At 28.9% G+C, this 23389-nt stretch overlaps 1 protein-coding gene and 1 long non-coding RNA gene across 3 annotated transcripts in view; one reads left to right on the top strand and one right to left on the bottom strand.

Moving 5' to 3' along the window:
• The window catches only part of LOC127291480 (uncharacterized), a 53505-nt gene that overhangs the window by 12171 nt on the left and 17945 nt on the right, over positions 1–23389 (top strand). Inside the window, exon 1 of one of the 2 annotated variants that reach the window (XM_051320650.1) lies at positions 1048–1427. The exons of the other annotated variant lie outside the window; for it this stretch is intronic. Coding sequence (XP_051176607.1) covers positions 1383–1427 — 45 coding nt within the window. The 5' untranslated portion in view covers positions 1048–1382. Of the gene's footprint in view, positions 1–1047; positions 1428–23389 lie in introns of those variants that run through there. 2 annotated transcript variants of the gene reach the window in all.
• LOC127291484 (uncharacterized) lies at positions 12714–13802 on the bottom strand. The gene is made up of 2 exons (XR_007844603.1): positions 13620–13802; positions 12714–13537 (listed from the first exon to the last, which is right to left on the bottom strand). It is a non-coding gene; the product is annotated as an uncharacterized LOC127291484 (long non-coding RNA).

The raw sequence follows: 23389 nt of genomic DNA on the forward strand, positions 1-23389 counted from the left end.
TCAAACAAAGTTTTTTTCTACACCCAGAGATAAGATTTCTTTGATTTAAAGAAAACAGTTTCTTTGACTTGTTTTCTTTAATTCATTCAAAATAAAATTTTCTTTGAAACAAAAAAAGCTTCTTATATAGTTTCAAAGAAAATTTCTTTGATTCAAAAAAATTTTCTTTGAATGAAAGAAATTTGTGCATTAAATATTGAAGAAATTCGCTAACATTGATATAGGGTCAAAGAAACAGTTATTTGAATTAAATAACAAATTTCTTTAAAATGAAGATAATTTTTTTTGAATCAAAGATAATTTGTTTGAAACAAATAAATTTTCTTTGAATTAAAGAAAAATTTGTCAAATAAATCCTTTTTCTTGGTGTATTAGAAATGAATTTTTGCGAATGGAGTAAAAAATTTTTTTCTCGATCGCAGTGATCAAAATTATTTTCTTTTCGTTATATTACACCCAGAGAAATGATATATTTGATTCAAAGCTATAGTTTCAAAGCTTCAATACATAAATGGACTATTACACTCAGAAAAAAGATTTCTTTGATTCAAAGAAATCAATTTCTTTGATTCTTTGACCCTATATCAATATTAGAATTTCTTTATTTTAATGCACAAATTTCTTTCATTCAAAGAAAAAGTTTCTTTTGAATGAAAGTAAACAAGTCAAAGAAAATGGTTTTTTTAAATCAAAGAAATCTTTTCTCTGGATGTATAGGCTTTGAATAACAAATATACATTTATTTAACTCAAATATATTATATTTGATTGAAATAAAATATTTCTCTGGGTATAAGCGAGTTGTCTTTAAAAAAAAAAATGAAATTCAGTTTATAAATAAAGAGAAAAAATAATTTTAATGAATATGGCTCGTTAGTGAAGCAATTACGAAGTTCTGGCGCGTGTTACACATTAGAGAGGATGCGTCGCACGTCACCCTTACTTCTGGTATCAGAATGACGCACTCTCTTGCATCAAAGGCGGTATATATCCATTTGAACGTTCTCCAGTGGCGTTGAGGCGTTCTCCACTTGGGAAAATTGTGGCATACAGAGTTAGAACCTCTGTGAGAGAGACTCACTTACTGCGGAGGTGGATCGCCCAGTAAGTTCCGAGTGATAGCGCAGAAATGTTGTCTCTCAGTCTCCATCGTCCTTTCCTCTCGCATCGACAAACTGCGTTCGGTACAGCATTTAGTGGCAATACATTATTGACAATTGATTAATTTTTTTTTTATTTATTCACTATTTAATTTTACATATAACAAGTGACGATGTGATTAATTTTTTTTCAATTTTTTTTTTTTTAGTTTAATAGTAATTTTTTTTTTATTTGAATTTTATAAATAAATAGACGCGCGAAATTTTGAAGATCTGAGAAAATATGCACACGGTGATTTGGACGTTCGTGGCACTGAACTTCATACAGGTACGGCATATAATATGTATATATATATGTAGCTTGTGAAATTCTATGTCGATTGCTCCCAGAGAGTGAAATACCGGTGCAGCTGATCTCACTGCCGGCGAAAGTGGATAATTAACTTATTGGACTCGTTATTTATTTTGACTATGTTTCGCTCGGATGTTTCTCTTCTTTATGCAAACTAGATGTATTCATACAGTTCGATCCCTCGTGTACATGCATCGATTTTAGGATTACAATAATATAATGAATATATTTATTCTTTCATGGCTTTCTATTCAGATTATTTCTCACTATTCAGGTTTACTCTCGTTGAAGTTTTGTTTTGATTTCTAGAGTATTGACCCCGGTATTAGACATTGGATTTTTTAAATTTTAATTTAATATAATATTAAAATCAATGTTTGGAAAAATTTTGTTTTAAAACTCTCTAATTGCATGAAGTATTAATTATTATCCTATATATTTTTTTAGTATTTATTGAGAATTTTTTTTAGTTACCAATTTTTATGTGAAACTATTTTATTGTCAGAAAATTCTATTATATGGTGCAAAAGTTATATGAATAATGTGATACTGGAAAAAGTTGTGCAATTTAATGATTTTACAATGTATATTATGAAATAATGTAAATAATTAATTTTTACTGAATTTATTAGTACATAGGTATAATAAGTTATATGTAGAAAAAAAATATTTTTAGTTTAAAAAAAAAAATTTCTAATGTAAAATTTTGATACTAATTATATTAGCCCTACTGTATAAATCGGTATTTTTTTCTATCAATTATGAATTTTATATTGATTAAAATTTTCACCTTCTTTTTTTTTTGTTTTGTCAAATCGTAGTCAAAAACAATAACTATTTTTATATATTTTCAGTTAAATTTCCTAATATTTGAAGGTTGTATAAATTAAAAGTCTTTACAGAGAAAGTTAAACAGTAAAAAAATACATTTTTTTCTATAAAAATTCTAAAATAAAATTTATTTCTTAATCTATTCTCATATCAAGTAGGCGTATAAAAATCGATTTATCAAAAAGTTCCAAAATTTATTTTGATATCTAACTTATATGTGATAATTTTCTGTGTAATATTTATGTAACACTTTAATAATTGATAGTTGACTGTTTTAAAAAATAGGAACCAAAGAAATTGACATAATTTATGATTTTTATAATTTTAAATTTTATTTTCTTAAATTTCAATAAATTTTTTTTTAACTAATTCCTATAGCAATTCAGATTAAATGTTCGTTTAAATTTTATTATATTATTGATAAACATAAAAATAGGTATATAATTTTAATTTATTTTCTTTCTTTCCGAATAATTTTTTATACAAAATATAGAATATTGTTGTTTTATAAAATACAAAAATACAAAAGGAAAAATGAATTTTATTGATTCTATGTAGTTAAAGAATGTTTTATTGCTAAAAGGAAAATAGAGATGCGCAAATAGATTGAATTAATGTCTGATAAAGATTAAAGAGTGGTACAGAACTATAGATTTAAACCCCATCGATCTTAAGTCTACCATAAAAATTTTTTTCATACAGGAAAATATTGTTCTTGAATATATTCAAGGGGAAACCACTTAAACGTGTATATATATATACCCACCTCATATAACACATGATAATAAATCTCTTCTTGACGTGATTCATTTACGATTCTTCACCCAAAAAATTGCGTATGGCGCTAAACCCTTTATTACTTAATATACATCTACTATTTCATTTTTCATATTACCCTACTTATATAAAAATTTCTTAAAAGTGTAATTTTTTTTTTAAAGAACACAATTTTTTCATTAAACAAAAATAGAGAAATCAAATTTTTAGTGAAAAATATCTAATATAAAATTTTAATTGCTACATACCAATGTATTATGCATGCATAAAATATATATATTAAAAAGCCTTTTAGAGTCTATTAATCTTTATCAATAATATAATACAAAGGTCTTGAGGCTTAATAAATTTTTTAACCTATGTGTACATGGTTCGCACATAAGTAAAGATAAGGAGTTTTAAGTACAACAATAAATAATGTTTGCCAGTAATATAAAACGAAGATCGAAAATTTGATTTACTGTGAGATTATAAGTACTTGCTAACTTGATCAGATTTCTCAGCAGTGTCGTAAAGTATTCGAATGAGTTTTCAAAAAAAATTTTTTTTTTTCATTGCCCGATGGCAATTATCGTTTCAAAAATCTCGAACTCGTTTCAACTGATGTTGCGATGAAGCAGACATATTACAGGGGACCAAGTTACATTTCTCATTTATTTGTAATGAATGCAAGTAACAACGTATATATATAGAAAAGATCGTTAATTCCCTTTGATGAGTAATTAATAAAAAAAAAAAATAAACTTTGAAACCTATTATATTTTATCGTCCATTTCTATCGTAATTTATTTGATTTTATCCACTATTTAGCTAATTAGAAATGAATTTTTGGGATACAGAAAAAATGTTTATATATTCATTTGATTCAATGATTTAGTTGTGTTGGAGATGTACATTTGCAAGTTACATATATAAGAGAACTTACATTTCTAGAGCCTAAGTGCAACTCTTATATACCCAGTTACACCCTTAACCCCTGACGAGACCTGCAGTAACTTCTGAATGACATTCCATATATTCAAGTGGTTTACGGCTGTTTTTACTGCATTGCCCGTTTGGTCCATTACAGCTTTCAAAGTCACGATTCACAGGTTATATATGCCCCGTAAAACAAAAAATTTTTCTTTTTATATTTGAACCATATTAAGGCGTTGAATTCAAATATGTCCGTCTGCAAATATTAGCTGTGTATATATATATATATATCGTTTAAGTAGAGGAAAAATTTAATGACACTGAAAGAAATTGACTTATAAATTTTACTGACTTTTATGGTTTTTTTTTCACCAATTCGCATTTTTGTTAATTTTGTTATTTTTATCTCTTCTAAATTTTTTGGAAAATATTTTCTGCAATATCAAAATTTCTGAAGTGTTCCAATTGCCAAAATGTGAGCACTACACGGAAAAAAATTTTCTGTAGAATTTACAGAAACTCCTGCGCCATCTACTGATGTTTCTCCAAATAGAGAAATATGTTGAATCATTGGCATTAAAATCTGCTAATTCTACAAGTTTGAGCTACAGTTCTTAAAAACTGTTGAGTGACCAAATTATGTATAGTATATTGGGGATAATATATATTTGGTAGAGTATTTCTTATAGGTTATATTCTCCTCCGAATACATTAAATTCGCGGAACATTATTGTATAAATTAGTATAACTTCTATGTAAATAAATTCATCCTTCAATAATTTTCTAACAAAAAAAATGAGGAGCAAGTTTTCAAAACTTATGATAAATCCACTTTTTCTTATGTTGAGAAATTGAAATAAACGACTTTTCTCACTTAATCACTACAGTTAATTTTAAAATAAAAAATTTGTAATAATTTATTTCTATAATAATGTTTATATACTTAAGACGCTTCCTTTTTAATTAAACTTTCTTGCAGACACTATGATAATAATAAAAACACTAAATTCGCCTTAACCTCTCGCACTCAATCGTACTCAGCCTTAGTCGAATCACTGCATTGTTTTCGCGCATGCGTTAAATCCTTGCAGAAAATATCTGTAGAATTAACAGATTTAGGAACATGTAAAATCTCTAAATCGACGTTAAAGAATTACCAGAAAATTTTTTTCCGTGTACATTTTTTGAAAAATCATAACTGAACAAATTTGAAACACTTAAAATTCTATTAAATGAGAATCCTGTTAAATTAAAATTTGATTAAATTAGAATTCTTTTTAGTAAAAATTTATGTAAAGAGAAATTCTGTTTAAAATGAAAATTCTATACAGAAAATAAAAAATTCGGTTAAAAAGAAATTCTGTTAAAAGCTAATTCGAAAATTCTTCTAATATAAATAATTATATCTAATAAAATTCTTTAAATTGAAAATACTATACCTAATTATTTTTATATAGAATAAATCATATGTGTCTCTTTATCAATCAAACTTATAAAAAAATAAGCGTATGACAAATTTTGACCGATAGTATTTATAAAAAAATTATATTCCTGCGACTAATTAGAATCATCATTTTTCTCATTATAGAATTATGTATAATTATATAATTAAATCCTTGATCTGTGACTACTCGACAGCATCATAAGCGGAAATACAATATATATAATGACTTCTAATGGAATATAACGATATGTAACTATATATAAAATACTTATTTTCCATATATGATAAAATGGATAAACATATATAATAAATTATGTTAAGCAGAAATACCTCTCTGTTCAAAAAAACAGAAAACGCATTCTCTTTACAAAAATCTCATATATTTCCCCCCCCCCTGAGAATAAATTCCATTTTAGAAGTTGAATTATTATTGAAAATATGTTTTTGAAATGAAATTATATTATATGAAATTTATAAAAAAAAAAAAATTGTTGAGCATATACATATAGTGTTTTGTAATGTTGTATATAAAGATATAAAGGAAATAAATCTCGTTTTAATGTGTTGTTAAATATAAATGAATGTTTATATACGTATATGTTAATTTGTCGATGATTCTGACTCCTGTAAGCCATAAACAAATTACTGGGGATCTTATATTCGCGCGCAGCTTGTGTCGAGGGTGATTTAAATTAACTGACTTTCCAAGGGTAAATTCTCATGGGATTTATTTGCGAACTCCTCTCTCACCATACAATGAACATGAATTCCGTTCTCGCGGCAAACGCTTTGACAAGAGAGTGAAAAAAAAAGTGTCACATGGTGAAGTCTTTTGAAGTACACACCAGAAATAAATTAACGATGTGCGATAATGGTGATAAAAGCGAAATTTTAACGAATGTGTAGAATAAGAAAACCATATATAGGTATATATAAAATTTTTTCAATTAATTAATTACATAATTTTTTAATTCCAAAAAAGAGTCAGAGATGGTTACCAAAGGACATGTTCAGAAAATAACTTTGGAGATAAAAAATTTTTTCTTAGCGCCATTTTAAGGGAATTTGACATACATTATTACGTCACTGGTCACGTGACCCTAAATATATATGATATATATATATATAATATATATTTATTTAAAATTTATTTATTTGTTTAAATTATTATTTTGTTAAAATTTTCATTAAACTGATTTTCTATATTACAGAATTTTTATTTGCTGAAATTTTCATTTAACATAATAGTCATTTTAATGAATTTTTTTTAGATAGAATTTCATTGCATAGAATTTTTTTTAGACGAATTTTCTATTTATTTGAATTATTATTTGATATAGAATTTTTCATAATATAACTGATTTTTCTCACACTACAAAAGTTTTACTTAACCGACAAATTATTTAACAGAATTTCTAATTGATAAAATTTTCATTTATCCGAAATTTACAAATGACCGAATGAATAATCAATAGAAAGGATTTCGGCGCGATTTTTAAAATCAACCAATGGAAAATTATTCTTAAAATTGTGATTGGTTACTTTTAAAAAACATGCCAAAATCTTTCTGTTGATTGTTTTTTCGGCTATTTAAAATTTCAGACAAATGAAAATTCTCTCATCAATTAGAAATTTTGATAAATGTATTTGTCGGTAAACTATAAAACTTTTATAGTATGAAAAATCGGTTATATGGAAATTTTAACAAATAATATAATTCGAACAAATGAAAATTCGCCTAAAAAAATTCTATATGCTCTCTAAATCTGAATTAGTAAAAATGTTTACTAATTGAAATTAGTAACTCACTTTTTGCTTCTGAATTAGTAAAATTTTACTAATTATTAGTAACTTTTACTAACAATTAGTAAAATTTAACTAATTCTAAAGCAAAAAGTGAGACACTAATTTCAATTAGTAAACATTTTTACTAATTCAGATTTAGAGAGTGCAATATATTTTATCCAATAAAAATTCATTAAAATAACTATTATGTTAAATGAAAATTCAAGCAAATAAAAATTCTGTGAAGTGAATTTTCTGTTATATAAAAATTCACTGCAAAATAATAATAATTGGAAAAAATAAAAATTTGACTCAAAAATAATTATATCAAATGAAATTCTATAAAATGAAAATTCTAACTAATGATTTTTAGAACTTATTCATGCGTCCCAAAAATTGATAATGAATGTAAAAAAAATTTTAATAATGACGAAATTATAAGGTCATTCGTGCGATGATTGAATTGTAACCTTCACATTGAATTTGGTCGATGCGCTCCTAAACAGAGTATTATTTAAGTTCAATAATTATATATGGTATACATTTTATACAATTGTATGCGTATAACTTGTAAATACATAATACGTGTATGTGTAGTAGGATGCACGCATCATAAGTGCGTTTATATGTGTCGTTAAGCAGTATACTTATACTCTTAAATTTATGCATTTATATAAATGCATACATACACACAATATATGTGTACACGCTAAACTATCAAAGATATATATAAAAGCCACTCACGCACTTCCTATTACGGTTAGAACCTCGTATAAATGAGTAGGTGGGAAACATATACATACATACGAATTACAAATGCTCGCGACTGACTCAGAATTTATTTTATTCTTTTGCACATTGAACGTTGTGAATGTGGCGACATTGTCTATATTCAACAATTATTATTTAAAAATATATTTTCAGTTTTCATGAAAATATATACGGTCATTTTTAATTTTTTTATACGTATACAACTGAGAATAAAATTAAGTGGTTCCAAAAAAATCGTTTTGTTGAAAATTTTTGGTTGTAAGAATAATATTTTGCTTGCACACCGAAAAAAAAAATATTCTTGTATTCAGAGGATAATTCCTCTTACAGAATCCTCTTGAATTTTATTCTTAAAACAAGAGTATTACTCTTTAAATGAGAATATTTTCCTCTAATTTCAAGAGGATCGAAACAAAAGGACTATTCTAGAGCATTCCTCTTATATTTAGAATAATCTTTTTAGAATTAAAATAATACTCTTAGAATTTAGAATAATCTTCTATGTTTAAGAATATTTCTTAAATAATTAAATTAAATTAAATAATTTTGAGGTTATGCTATTTACAAAATTAATTTTATTACGATTTTTATTTATTTTAAATTTATTTGAAAATTTATTTAAAATAAATTTTCAAATTTAATGTATTATATGTTTTGCGCATAAAAATATTATTAAAAATAGATTTAGTTGATTTATTCAAAAAAATTAAAATCAATTTCAATTTATTTATACTCAAATAGATGTAAATCATGGAATAACAAATGTTATTCCTTTTAATTTTATACACGGAGAAAAATGGAAAAACGAATAAAGTAACTTTTACTACTTTAAAAGTAAAATTGGACCTGTCCGAAGTTTCTGCGCATCTCTGGCAACTTTTACTCGAAAAATAGTAAAATTGACTATTTCTGTAGTAAATTTTACTGTTTCCGTAGTAATTTTTACTATTTCTGAAGTAAATTTTACTATTTTTGGAGTAAAAGTTGCCAGAGATGCGCAGAAACTTCGGACAGGTCCAATTTTACTTTTAAAGTAGTAAAAGTTACTTTTTCTTTTTTTCCGTGTAGATTATATCTATGACATACAAATTAGATGATTGCATTTTTATTATTTCAGAATTCTTTTTAAGATGTTATTTTCATCTTAAAATAAGAGTATCCTCTTAAATTAAGAGGAATAATTTTACATAGAGGACAATCCTCTGAAACCTAGAGGACATCCTTTCGCAGCATATACTAGAGGAAAATATGCATTGAAATAAATGGAATTTTGGTTTTTTTTCTGTGTGGTATTATAAAATGATTTGGTTAGCGCAACAAAACAGATTCTTTTTGTAAACAGTATTATTTTGTTGACCTTATTTTATTGTGACAAACATATAATTTGGTTGTACCAATCAAAATATATGCTCACGGCATGCGCATCTAATTGAAAGGGAAGATGAACCATAACCTCCAAACAAGTATTTATTTGAATTAAATAAAATATTTCATTGAAATAAAGATAATTTTGTTATTGGTGTGCATGAAAAAAAAATAGTTCTTATTTTTAACTGAAAATAAAAAATGTTTCAATGTCCCTGTTTAAAATTTCACGCTGAATGAAGCACGCTCAACGTGTGAAAATGAATGAATTTCGTTTCACTAAATGTTGCATTGTTAATATAAAGGGAGATAAGAATTCATAACAATGGTGACCTAAAATTTTTTTTTTTTACAACACAATAGGGATCGACGAGGTTTTGGGGCACTGTTATGTAATAAACGTACGACGGGACGTGAAACACAATGTAATAAACCATTAATTAAAGACCATTACACTGGAAAAAAAAGTAACATGAAATAATAAGACAAATTTAGTCACCAGAAAATTATATGACTACGTTAACGAAATAATTGCAAATAGATTATAAATCAAACTCAATATTTTTGTTCTGGAATTTTTATTTTTCTAATATTTTGGTATATTTTTATTTGCGTTCATTTTAATTTTTCTTATTGTTCGCAGCACTTATTGTATTTATTATTACGTACAGAGCATTAATTTACATTTTTATATTTTATCTTAAATATTTAAATCTTTTATTTTCTTTCTTTTTGTTATTTCCGGGAAAAACTTTTCTAAAGAAAATTATAACAGATGATAATCTCGACATATACCTATTATATTTTATTTTAAAGTCTACTTTATTGCAATTAAAATATATTAATTTAAATATATGTTAAGTATTGTAATTTAGAAATATAATTGAATATTATATAGTGAAATTAAATCTGTTGGGATAATTTCTCATATATACTTGCATTCTCTTATTTTTAGAGACATAATCCTTTTTTCTGCGCTATATATATAAAAGACAAAGATGTAATTAATGTTGAGTAATGACCACAGTCATTAGTAAGTTCAATCTCATAGATTCATTTTTACAATATATCAAGCAATTATTATACAAGTATAAACAATTGAAATTTTTGCTCAACATATATTTCTTTAATGTCTTTTATATGCTCTATAATCATAGGTTCTATATAATATACATCAGTTTCGAAATCCTATAGAAATTATATTATTCACTGATATCTGACATATATTATATTGACATGTGAATTTTTCAAAGAGAACAAAAAGTTACGTCGCAAGTAAATGGTCAATTTTTTTCTAATATGAAAATTGATTTTGCAATTTTATTCCATGACTTTTGAGAAATAACTTTCTCTTAATTTTTTTTTTTTTGCAGTAGTTAGTAAACTAATTATTTCATAATTAAAATTCATATATATGTATATATATTTGAATCATAGAAATTTATGCTTATTTTCTTATATGAACATTTTCTTGATAGCCACATCTAAACAATTATACATATATGCGTTCAATAATACAGGATTTTTTTTTTCAATTAATATTATTATAAACTTTGATGCACGGTGGGAAAATAATTATAATATATGCGCGTATACAGAAATCCATATAAATCTGGAACCGTAATTGAACGTTCAATGGTTGAGTGATTATTCCTTGACATTCACCTTCACCTGGAAAGTGTACACAGTTATAATATCTACCCTTTCCGCGCACGTAATTGTCGGCTACACATTCAATTTTACACTTTTTATTATTGTTATACATAAAGAATAAAATGAAATAGGCTAACTAAATTTTTATCGTTATACATATATCGAATACGCGTATAGCTTTTCTTTGTTATATTTCAATTTGTGAATTTCACTTCATTATTTCCTTACATATAAATATAAATTACGGCAGAATGTATCGAAAATACTGCAGACTATTGAAAAATTGTATAATGATATAATAGAAAGAAAGAGATACTTTTACGTTATTTTTTTTTTTAGGAATAAGAATAATAATCATTAAAATTACACGCGAATGATTGACAAATATAATGGATCAATGATTCGTATATTAAATAGCGATTACTTGTCATTAAAGTTACCCTATGGGAGAGAAATTAATTTTATTACACTTGAAAGTTGTGAAATCATTTATATTTATTACCTAATCACAATAAGTCAGTTTTATTGCTCTTATTTGTTAAATACTTGAATTTTCATATGCTGTACACTTGAAGAGAACATTTATTTGATTTAAATAATAATCAGTTACTTAACTATTATTAAATAAATATTTATTAATACAATCAGTTTATTAATTTAAGTCAATTAAATAGTATTTAAGAATTAAGAATTATTTATCACTCGGTCGTATTTTTTATTGTGCTGAAATATGTATAATTTTTAAAAATAACAAAATTTTTGTCCCTTTTTACTTTACCTATACACTCAGAAAAAAATTCGTTTGAAGCAACCAAATTTTGGTTAAATCAACAAAATAAATGCATTGATATACGCAGTTAACCAAACATTTGGTTGCATAAACCAAACGTTTATCTAGTTCAATCAAATTTTTTCTTTGTTCAAAAAATTTATTAAAATCAACCAAACAGTTATTTAGATCAAATAAATATTTATTTGAATTAAACAAATTTTGTTTGAACTAATCAAAAAATTGGGTAAATATAAAAAAATGGTACATTTGATTCAAACAAAGTCGCAGAGTTATCTCAACCAAACATTTGGTTAGGCCAACAAAATTATTTGGTTGAACATTTTTAAATTCCAACCAAAATTTGGTTTCGACAACAAAATAATGTGGTTAATACAACAAAATAGTTTGGTTTGAAAAACCAAATGATCGTTTGTTATCCTAACCAAAATTTGGTTGCGACAACCAAATAATTTGATTCGCTCTCAGCTTATAGCTTAAGAGGACAGTTAGTTTAAATCTCTCACAAGAATGGGTAGTCCAGTGTTCAGAGCTCCCGACCTTCAGTTTTAAAACAGAGGTTCGATCCCACCCAGGTGCGAATTGTCGGTCGGCCCATGGTCGGGCCGACCATGTGCATGGTCGGCCCACCTCGGGCAGCCAGAGGTCGGGCCAACTAGCGAATTGATAACGTCGGCCGACCTATGGTCGACTAAGTTGGACCGACTATGGGTACCATAGTCGGGCCGACCAAGGCTGCCCTAGTTGGGCCGACCATCCTTGCCGACGGTCGGCAGCCATAGTCGGGCCGACCATGGCAGCCATAGTTGGGCCAACCTTGGCTGCCGACCATCCAACTTGACGGTCGGCAGCCATAGTCGGCCCGACTATGGCTGCCATGGTTGGGCCAACCTTGGCAGCTAAAATTTTGCCGACCATAAACATTAAAATATAAAAATTTGTTATACAAATAACATATATTAGTAATCATTTTAAATTCATTATACATTTATTTTATATACTTAAACACTAAACGCAATCGTAAACATACATATATACAAATTAAAATTTTTAACGCTCGCAGGGATCGAACTCGCAACCTAACGCACCGCAGTCTAATACGCTAACCACTACACTACGCAATGACATATGAGTCACGGAGAAAAATAAATGTTATAAGCTACAGCTTGAAAAAAATTAAAATTAGTAATTCAAAATAATAAATTAATCACATATAACCTTTTTTCTTTTTAAATTAATCAATTACAAGTAAATTAACAAAAACATTTTACATTTGTCAATGGTAGGAGAGAAATTTACTTTATGATGGTCGGCCCAACTATGGCAGCCAAGGTTGGACCGACCTTGGCTGCCAAGGTCGTACCGACCATTGTCCCCCATGGTCGGCCCAACTATGGCAGCCAAGGTTGGCCCAACTATGGCTGCCAAGGTTGTGCCAACCATTTTCCCCTTAGTCGGCCCAACTGTGGCTGCCATAGTTGGACCGACTATGGGGAAGAATGGTCGGCCCAACTATGGCAGCCACAGTTGGGCCAACCATGGCTGCCAAGGTTGTGCCGACCATTACCCCCCCTGGTCGGCCCAACTATGGCAGCCAAGGTTGGCCCAACTATGGCTGCCAAGGTTGTGCCGACCATAATCCCCCATAGTCGGCCCAACTATGGCTGCAATGGTCGGCCCAACTGTGACTGCCGACGTCGGCAGCCATAGTCGGCCCAACTTTGGGTGCAAATATTTACCATGGTCGGCCCAACTCTGGCTGCCGACCGGTCGGCAGCCAGAGTTGGGCCGACCATGGGCCGACGAACCAACTCTGGCGGCCGACCGAAATTCGCACCTGGGATCGTGTTTCTTTTGAGAAAAATAATTCTGTAATCCTTGATATACCGACCATCGATATACTCGGCTGCCAGTCATGCTGACTACATTCCCCGTAGTCGGCCCAACTGCGGTTTTCAAAGTCATGCCGACCATTCTCCCCCTAGTCGGCCCAACTGTGGCTGCCATAGTTTGGCCGACTATGGGGAAGAATGGCCGGCCCAACTATGGCAGCCAAGGTTGGACCGACCTTGGCTGCCAAGGTCGTACCGACCATTGTCCCCCATGGTCGGCCCAACTATGGCAGCCAAGGTTGGCCCAACTATGGCTGCCAAGGTTGTGCCAACCATTTTCCCCTTAGTCGGCCCAACTGTGGCTGCCAAGGTTGTGCCGACCATTACCCCCATGGTCGGCCCAACTATGGCAGCCATGGTTGGCCCAACTGTGGCTGCCATAGTTGGACCGACCATTACCCCCCCTGGTCGGCCCAACTATGGCAGCCAAGGTTGGCCCAACTATGGCTGCCAAGGTTGTGCCGACCATAATCCCCCATAGTCGGCCCAACTATGGCTGCAATGGTCGGCCCAACTGTGACTGCCGACGTCGGCAGCCATAGTCGGCCCAACTTTGGGTGCAAATATTTACCATGGTCGGCCCAACTCTGGCTGCCGACCGGTCGGCAGCCAGAGTTGGGCCGACCATGGGCCGACGAACCAACTCTGGCGGCCGACCGAAATTCGCACCTGGGCAGGCGGAGATGAGATTTTTCAAAGTCCACAAATATTTCAATTGGATACCTAACAAAAAAAATTCGGTTGGGCTAACCAAACATTTTTGTTATGCCAACAAAAAACACTGAACCAAATTTTTTGGTTGACTCAAACAAATAGTTTGGTTGCTTACATACCAACAAAATATTTTGGTGTCTCTGACTAAACATTTTTCTCAGTGTATGGATAGCAATTATTGTTAGCTAATACAGCTAATAATTAGCTTCCAAAGCTAATATGTTTTGCTGTGGCAGCTAAATATTAGCTACCAGAGCTAAAAATTCGCTATTCAAAAAATAGCAAACTCATTTTTCTCCGTGTATTCAATAAATTTTAGGCTATTCCATAAAAAAGAACGAATATAGAAATAATTTATTTGAATAAAAATGCTTAACTGACGTTTGGTATCAGATCTATCAAAATTTTTAAAAATTTACTGTTACAGCAAACCCTTTCAAATTTGTTCGCTGTCCCTATATTAGTTAACATAATTTGATGTAACAGCAAATTTTTTCTATGCGTGAATATACACGGAGAAAAAGGAATGGTTGGGCCAACCATAGGTATTGATAAATACGTCCCATCAATATTATATGGTTACCACAACCATATCTTTAGTTGATACAACCATAGTATGGTTGGCCTAACCAAAGGTTAGGTTGTCACATCAAAATGACGAAAAATTGCAAATTTGATGTGTCAACCTGACCTTTGGTTGCGCCAACCATACTATGGTTGTATCAACTAAAGATATGGTTGTGGTAACCATATAATATTGATGGGACGTATTTATCAATACCTATGGTTGGCCCAACCATTCCTTTTCTTTCCGTGTAATAAATAATGTTTCTGTGAATGTTCTGTTCTTACAAATTAATCGAAATCACTCAAAATCTGTTACTCGGGGATTTTTGGGGTCAATGATCACGAATCTGAGGTCAGAATTTTAGAATTCAAAATGGCGGATCCAATATGGCGGACGAATTTTTGGAAAAATCACTCGAATTCACTCAGAATCTGTTACACTGCAAAAATAAGTGACTTATTTGGTATCTTACAATAAGATGTAATATGGAAAAATAGTATCTTCCACCTTAAAAAAAGATATTTTGTAAAGTATCTTATTAATATTTAATATGCTTTTTGCATTTTAACAAAAATGAAAATATTTCTTCCATCTTAAATTGTAAGTTACTTCGGTAAGTTTCTTATATTCTTATATTATTATTTCTTATATTAAGATACTTCTTTTTGCAGTGTACTTAGAGATTTTTAGAGTCGTTGATTACGAATCTGAAGTCAGAATTCCAGAATTCGGAAAAAAATCAGATTCTTGAAAATTTGTCCCACACAATTGCGTTTTCTATAAAGGGTATAGGGGGTTAAGGATACAAAAATTGCCGTTGCAGGTATTCTGTTCAAATTGACACCATATATTGCTACCCCTATGAATATAAAATTCTGCAAGTATGAACCCATAATTCGAATTTTTGGGGGAGTTATGGTGGGGGAAAGGAAAATAAAGAAATCCATTTTTCTCGAAAACTACTGAACCGATTTTAATGAGCTTTGAATATGTTATACATGTCGCTAAGACAATTCTAAAAAAAAAATTTCAAAATTTTTTTTTGAAAAAAAGTCAAAAAAAATTAATTTTGAAATTTTCAAAAATTTTTTTTGGGGTGATTTTTTGAAGTGACCACTTTAATTTTTTTTTTTAAAAGTTACCTTATAATATCCCCTTTAACATATATTTTTTTCAGATTTTTAAAAAATGTAGTTTTTGAATAATTTAACGAAAACCATCGTCGCGCTACATGACGCAGCGCGCACAGTGTGCTGATGCAGTATACAGGGTATTCCAAAAGTATGGAAACTTTCAAATATCTCGAAAAGTACGAATTTTTGTAAAAAATGTTCAAGACAAAAGTTGTTCCAAACAAAAAGATGTACATCTTTGAAACCAAAAAATTGGGCCCGGAGCCCAATGTTGGGCCCTACAATGAAAAAAGTGGTTTTCTTAAATGAGACCACTAATTTTCAGTATCAAATTCGTAATCCCCATGAAATTCTGCGTTCAAACATGTGGTATAAGTGCCCAAAATATTGGGCCCAATCCAAGATATTGGGTCCAAAATTTATCAACAGATAAATAAATTTTATAGAAAATCGCATCTTGGAGGGATTTTGAGATCACAGGATTAGAAATTGAGCATAGAGCCCGATGTAAGATTCTGTAGTCCAATGTGAGGGCCCAATATTTTTGGAATTTGTACCACAAGTCTAAGCCCAGAATTTCATAACGATTACGAAATAGAAGAAAACTAATTTTTTTACTGCCTCACATTGGGCTGCGAAATCTTACATTGGGCTCTGTGCCCAATTTGAAAAGTAGCTTTGAATTTTTAATTCTGTGACCCCAAAAACTACAAAAGATGCGATTTTATAAATTTATTTATTTAACGAAAAATGTTGGGCCTAATCCCAGACATTGGGCCCAATATTTTTTGGCTTTTGTACTACAAGTTTAAACCCAGAATTTCATAACGATTCTGAAATGGATACTGAAAATTAGTGGGTTTTATTTAAACAACTAATTTTTTTAATGTGGGCCTCACATTGGGCCGCGGTATCTTACATTGGGCTTTGTGTACAATTTGAAAATTAGCTTCGAATTTCTAATCCTATGACCCCAAAAACTCCTAAAGATGCGATTTTTTAAATTTATTTATTTAACGAAAAATGTTGGGCCTAATCCCCGACATTGGGCCCAATATTTTTGTCATTTTTACTACAAGTCTAACCCAAGAAATTCATGGGGATTACGAATTGGATACTGAAAATTAATGGGTTTTATTCAAGACAACTAATTTTTTTTACCGTGGGCCTCACATTGGGCGGCGGAATCTCACATTGGGCTCTATGCCCAATTTGAAAATTAGATTCCAATTTCTAATCCTGTGATCTCAAAATCCCTCCAAGATGCGATTTTCTATAAAATTTATTTATCTGTTGATAAATTTTGGACCCAATATCTTGGATTGGGCCCAATATTTTGGGCACTTATACCACATGTTTGAACGCAGAATTTCATGGGGATTACGAATTTGATACTGAAAATTAGTGGTCTCATTTAAGAAAACCACTTTTTTCATTGTAGGGCCCAACATTGGGCTCCGGGCCCAATTTTTTGGTTTCAAAGATGTACATCTTTTTGTTTGGAACAACTTTTGTCTTGAACATTTTTTACAAAAATTCGTACTTTTCGAGATATTTGAAAGTTTCCATACTTTTGGAATACCCTGTATACTGCATCAGCACACTGTGCGCGCTGCGTCATGTAGCGCGACGATGGTTTTCGTTAAATTATTCAAAAACTACATTTTTTAAAAATCTGAAAAAAATATATGTTAAAGGGGATATTATAAGGTAACTTTTAAAAAAAAAAATTAAAGTGGTCACTTCAAAAAATCACCCCAAAAAAAATTTTTGAAAATTTCAAAATTAATTTTTTTTGACTTTTTTTCAAAAAAAAATTTTGAAATTTTTTTTTTAGAATTGTCTTAGCGACATGTATAACATATTCAAAGCTCATTAAAATCGGTTCAGTAGTTTTCGAGAAAAATGGATTTCTTTATTTTCCTTTCCCCCACCATAACTCCCCCAAAAATTCGAATTATGGGTTCATACTTGCAGAATTTTATATTCATAGGGGTAGCAATATATGGTGTCAATTTGAACAGAATACCTGCAACGGCAATTTTTGTATCCTTAACCCCCTATACCCTTTACACATAAATATAAATTAAAATTTCAATATTTTTGAATGACTTTTAGTTTAATTTTTAATTAAAATTATTAAGAGATTATAGGAAAATTTCAATAACTTTAGGAATTTACACTTAGGAATTTGCATTTCAGAAAATTTGTTTTTTAGTAAAATTCTAAAATTGGGAAAATCGGTAACGGTAAAGTCAAGTAACCGATTATTTCGAATCAAATAATTTTTTTACAGTGTGTATTATTTTTGTGTTATTAATAAAAGTTTTAACTCCTCAATTTATCAATTATTTTGCGAGAAAACATGTGAAGAATATTTACATGATGTGAAATCAAATGCTGTTAAAGGGGAAATATGGGATTGAGGATCATAATTATTATAATAATGATTTCAAGGTGTTAAAAAGTAATATAATAAATTTAATGCGATGCATTATAACATGAAGCCTTATATAATCAGATTTGTTACGACTTTCAAATATATATATAAATATATCTTTATATATTATCAAGGTCAAGGCAATTCCTTGGGAAGAGTTGCTAGTACGATATGAATAATAAATGGAGTAGTCATCATTGGTATCCCATAGACATAAAATATCGTGTGGATTACGATCTGCCATTCAGTGAATATCAATTCGTTCAATACCCTTGAACATGACTCGCACTTCATGAACAACTTAATCGTGTGGTATCGTTGACTGATGATTGCAAACGTGAATAGTTTACTCATTAAAGCATTTACACTCCCCGGTGGTTACTTTCCTTTATAAGAAATGTGATATTGTAATTTATACATAAATAAAAGTTATTAAATATTGTTGTCTACATTATAAATATTACTATTCAATATATGATATATTCCACGTACAATTAATAATTTATTTGATTCAAATACTTGATTACTTGCGACTATTATCAAAAAAATATTTATACTTGAAACAAATAATTTTTATTTTAATTAAATAAATTGTATTTGAATCAATTATCATTTTATTGATTTAAATAATATAGTTATTTGATACAAATAAATATTTATTTGATAATAGTCAAGTAATCGTAGTATTTGAATCAAATAAATTTTTTTTTCATTGTACTCATATCAAAATATTTTAATTAATTGCAATTTACTTAATATTTATATATATATATATATATCTAAAAGAAAATTTATTACATTCTAAACATTATTCTTAAATTGAGCAAATTTTTTATTTATTAAAAATTGTCGATTACTATATAATAAAAATTCGCGGTTTTTATAGTTGCGGTGTAATAAACGGAACTGTCTCGTCGAAATGTGGGGGGAAAAAAAAAATTACTTGACTCTCTCAAAAATTGATTGATAAACATCCTTTCGTTTATGGTTTTTGTAATGAAAGCTTGGAGTTCAGTGAACGCAATTTTTTTATACACCTATATACTTTCGATATTCGTATAAATTTTTTGCTCTGGTCCAATCCCATTGGAATTTCAATGTGACAGAATATAACTCGCTTAAAATATATACCTATATATATAAAATAAATGCAATTTTCTTTTTTTGGGTACATGTTTCGTACAGATTACGTTTCTCAGAATTCGGACAAGTTGGTGCGTACAAACGACTTGTATATATATATATGTATTCTGCACTCCTTTTTAAGATTGATCGCGCCCAGTGCTTGGGATCCGTATTTAGAGAAGAGAGGCACAACAAAAATGGTGACACATTACACGATATTATATGTCTGTCATTTTGAGAGTCCTAAAACATTAGTTTTTTTTTGTTGTTGTTGTTTTTTATCTCTTGTATTTTGTCAGTCGTTTTGTCAAGTCACGATTATATGCTTGGCAGACTGAAATACGTGTGCGGACGAAAGAAATGCGCTTCCGCTAAATGTGAAAGTGAAACTCAACAGAGGCTATAGAACAATAGATCAAGATTGGCAGTAATTTGACTGATAATAATAATAATGAGTCAATTTGAACGCATGCTTTTTAAAACAAACAACCAATTCAAAACTTTTCCTCCCATTGTCACATCAGGGTCGAAGTTTTATTTATTCTTTTGTTTATTTTCTTTTTATTATAAATTAAATTGCGTCGTTTTAATTGTTATTAATAATAAATTATTATTGCTGTATTATTTTTTATTATTATTTTTATTATTATTATTATTTAGAATTTCAATTTAATTGAATCTTCATATATGTCAGAATTTAAATAATTTTTTAAATTAACCAATCAGAAATTATTAAAAAAAAAAAAATTATGATTGGTTTAAGGAGGATTGTAACCATAACATAACATGAAAATTAAAAAATTATTTTTAAATTTATTTTTAACGCAAACTAAAATATAATATAAATGAACAATTTTGAAAGATATTTAATTATTACATTTTTCAGGAAAATTGATGTTAAATCGAAATCTTGCATTAAATAATTATTTTTCTTAACATTTTGATTTTTTGTCATATTCAAATCTCAGACAAAAATAGCAATTTTAATCTAATTTAAATAATAATTGTTTATATTAAAAAAATATTAAAAATAACATATTTTACTCGACTTGAAAAATACTCTATTATTGTAATTTTTTCCATGCTATTAAAAATATTTTCTTCACTATAAACAAATAAAATTTTTCTTATTAAATAATTTTTTAACAACATTGAAAAAGTTAAGATTGTAAAGGATATGTTTCAATGAGTAAAATAAAATAAAATACTATATATATTGTTTATAAAAATTGAATAAAAATTGCGAATTTTTTCTGAACTGTATGAAAAAAAAAATCAAAATGTTACAAAAAATTATTATTTAACGAAAGATTTTGATTTTGATCATTTGTTCCTGAAATGTGTTCTAAAATCTAATTTATATTAAATTTTATAATTTTTTTGTTGCGTTAAAAAAAAAAAGAATTTATGTTAAAAAAAATTTCCCAATTTATCTATTCTGTCTGACTAAATCTAGACCGTTTCTACTTGCTCTAATCCCTGAAAATATTTTCTAGAGTCTGTGTCTGACCCAATAGTCTTCCTTTTTCACTGAAAGACTATACATAAAGTTTCTTTATTAAATCTATTTTATTTGCTCATTATACATATTTATAAAATTTTTCCTTTAATTTTTAAATATTTTGATATAAAATGTTAAAATATTTGAAATTTGTCTTTTTAAAACTTATAATTTAATGCACAAAAAGAAATATTTATAAGGGTTTTATAAAGAATGAAGCTTAACGATAAAGTTGTTGCGAAGTTCAGGGTTAAATATCCCGTCGACATTTAACTATATATGTATAGTAAGCGCATATTCATGTTGAATTTTATTGAAGTAATATTTATATTTATAGATTCGTATAGAGTTTAAGTGAACGTATAATGACACTGAAACTGGTTATGCCAATTTTGCTGCTCCAATCTACTAAAACCGATTTGAATTTCTTTAAAACAAGTATGGAATTTCTCCATATAAGCGCTTTTATACAGCTATATCATATATATATGAGTTGCATACTATTATGCCAACAGATTTTCTCTGATGCGTTAATTTAAGTATAAGCTATATGCCGCGCGCACATATATATATGAAAGTGAAATTGAATACAAAAAATTTTAAATCCCACGAGTAACATGTTAGAATCAAAACCGATTCTAATCGGATATTCTGGGAATTATTTCATTTCTTGAAATTGAATAAACTCTGAAATAATTTTATTATAATAGAAATGCGTAATCAACAAGTAAAATTTTAATCAGGAAGAGAACTCCCATTATGATTGAGATAAATCTTTGGAATTTTTCTTTCCTTTTTCTCTCTTAACTTCTTGATATTTTTTAAGATTTATATATATTTTATTACTTCATCCGCTGATAGAGAAATATTATCTAAAATAATTTTTTTTTACCTACGTTACAAAAAAATTTCTAAAAACCAATATCTCTAAATGAATGTTGTAAAATTTGGTATTTAAAACAATATCAGTCTTAATTTTTAAAAATTTTTTGGTCACAGCAAACTTTTTTGACACTGCAGCAAATATGTTCGCTGTCCCTATATTAGTTAATGTAATTTGCTGTGACAGAAAATAGTTCGCTGCGACAGCAAACTTTTTCTATGCGTCAATGATTTCTAGGGGATACTCATCTACTCTCTAAATCTTTATTAGTAAAAATGTTTACTAATTTAAATTAGTGACTCACTTTTTGCTTTAGAATTAGTTAAATTTTACTAATTCAGAAGCAAAAAGTGAGTCACTAAATTTAAATTAGTAAACATTTTTACTAATTCAGATTTAGAGAGTAAGTTACGGATTAATCGCATAAACTGCATAGATAAAGATTACTATGGTAGCGAACTATTTGTTTGCTGTTTGCTGTGACCGAAAAAATTTAAAATTTAAGACTAATATTATTTATCACAGCAAACTTTTTCGTTGACATAAAGCAAGAAATTTAGCTGTGGTTACTAATTTTGATAGATCCAATAGCAAACATCAATTAGCATCTGTAAGCAATTCTTTTTTATTCATTTAATTTTTTTTGTGAATTCATTACAAAATATAAGTGTATTGTGGGTCATTAATGATTTGTTATTAAATATAGTAATGAAATATATTTCATTAATTAACAAACACTATAAGGTAAATTTGTCAAGTTTCACATTTGATTGCGGCTTATTTTGCCCTCTCATTAAAAATGCTATAAATCAGCTGGCGCCTTTGTCGTCACTTATGGCTCGTCGAGTTCCCAAGCGATCAACAAAACTAGTTTTGCTTCAATGTAAATTATAAAAGGTTCAAAGTACCTACTTGTCCGCCTACTCTCAGACCCAATATCTCGCGAAATATAGAACTGATATATCCGTATAAAATGAAAGACGTTTTTGCTAGTCTGTCATACTATATGCGAGTGTGAGCACGCGTACGAAATGCACACAACACATATAAAAAGAAATCTTTATACTCGTGTATTACATCGTTGAGAATATACCTCACACTGGACCAACCAAGTATCGGTGATATCGGATCTCTTAATATGGACTCGAGAGGCCGACTTCATACTTTCCCAATCCCACGCGCACACGAAGAACCCTCTTATTTAATCCTTACGTGTCTTACATTCTTTATGACTTGATCCTTATTTTGTCAATGAAATTTCGTCAACAATAAATAAATTCACTATATATATATATATATATATATATATCATACTCAGGAAAAAGATATATGTTTGAACCAAATGTACCAT

Source organism: Leptopilina boulardi, unplaced genomic scaffold (genome assembly GCF_019393585.1).
Source record: "Leptopilina boulardi isolate dan_hultmark-lab unplaced genomic scaffold, ZJU_Lbou_2.1 LbouV2_137, whole genome shotgun sequence".
Lineage (NCBI taxonomy): Eukaryota > Metazoa > Arthropoda > Insecta > Hymenoptera > Figitidae > Leptopilina > Leptopilina boulardi.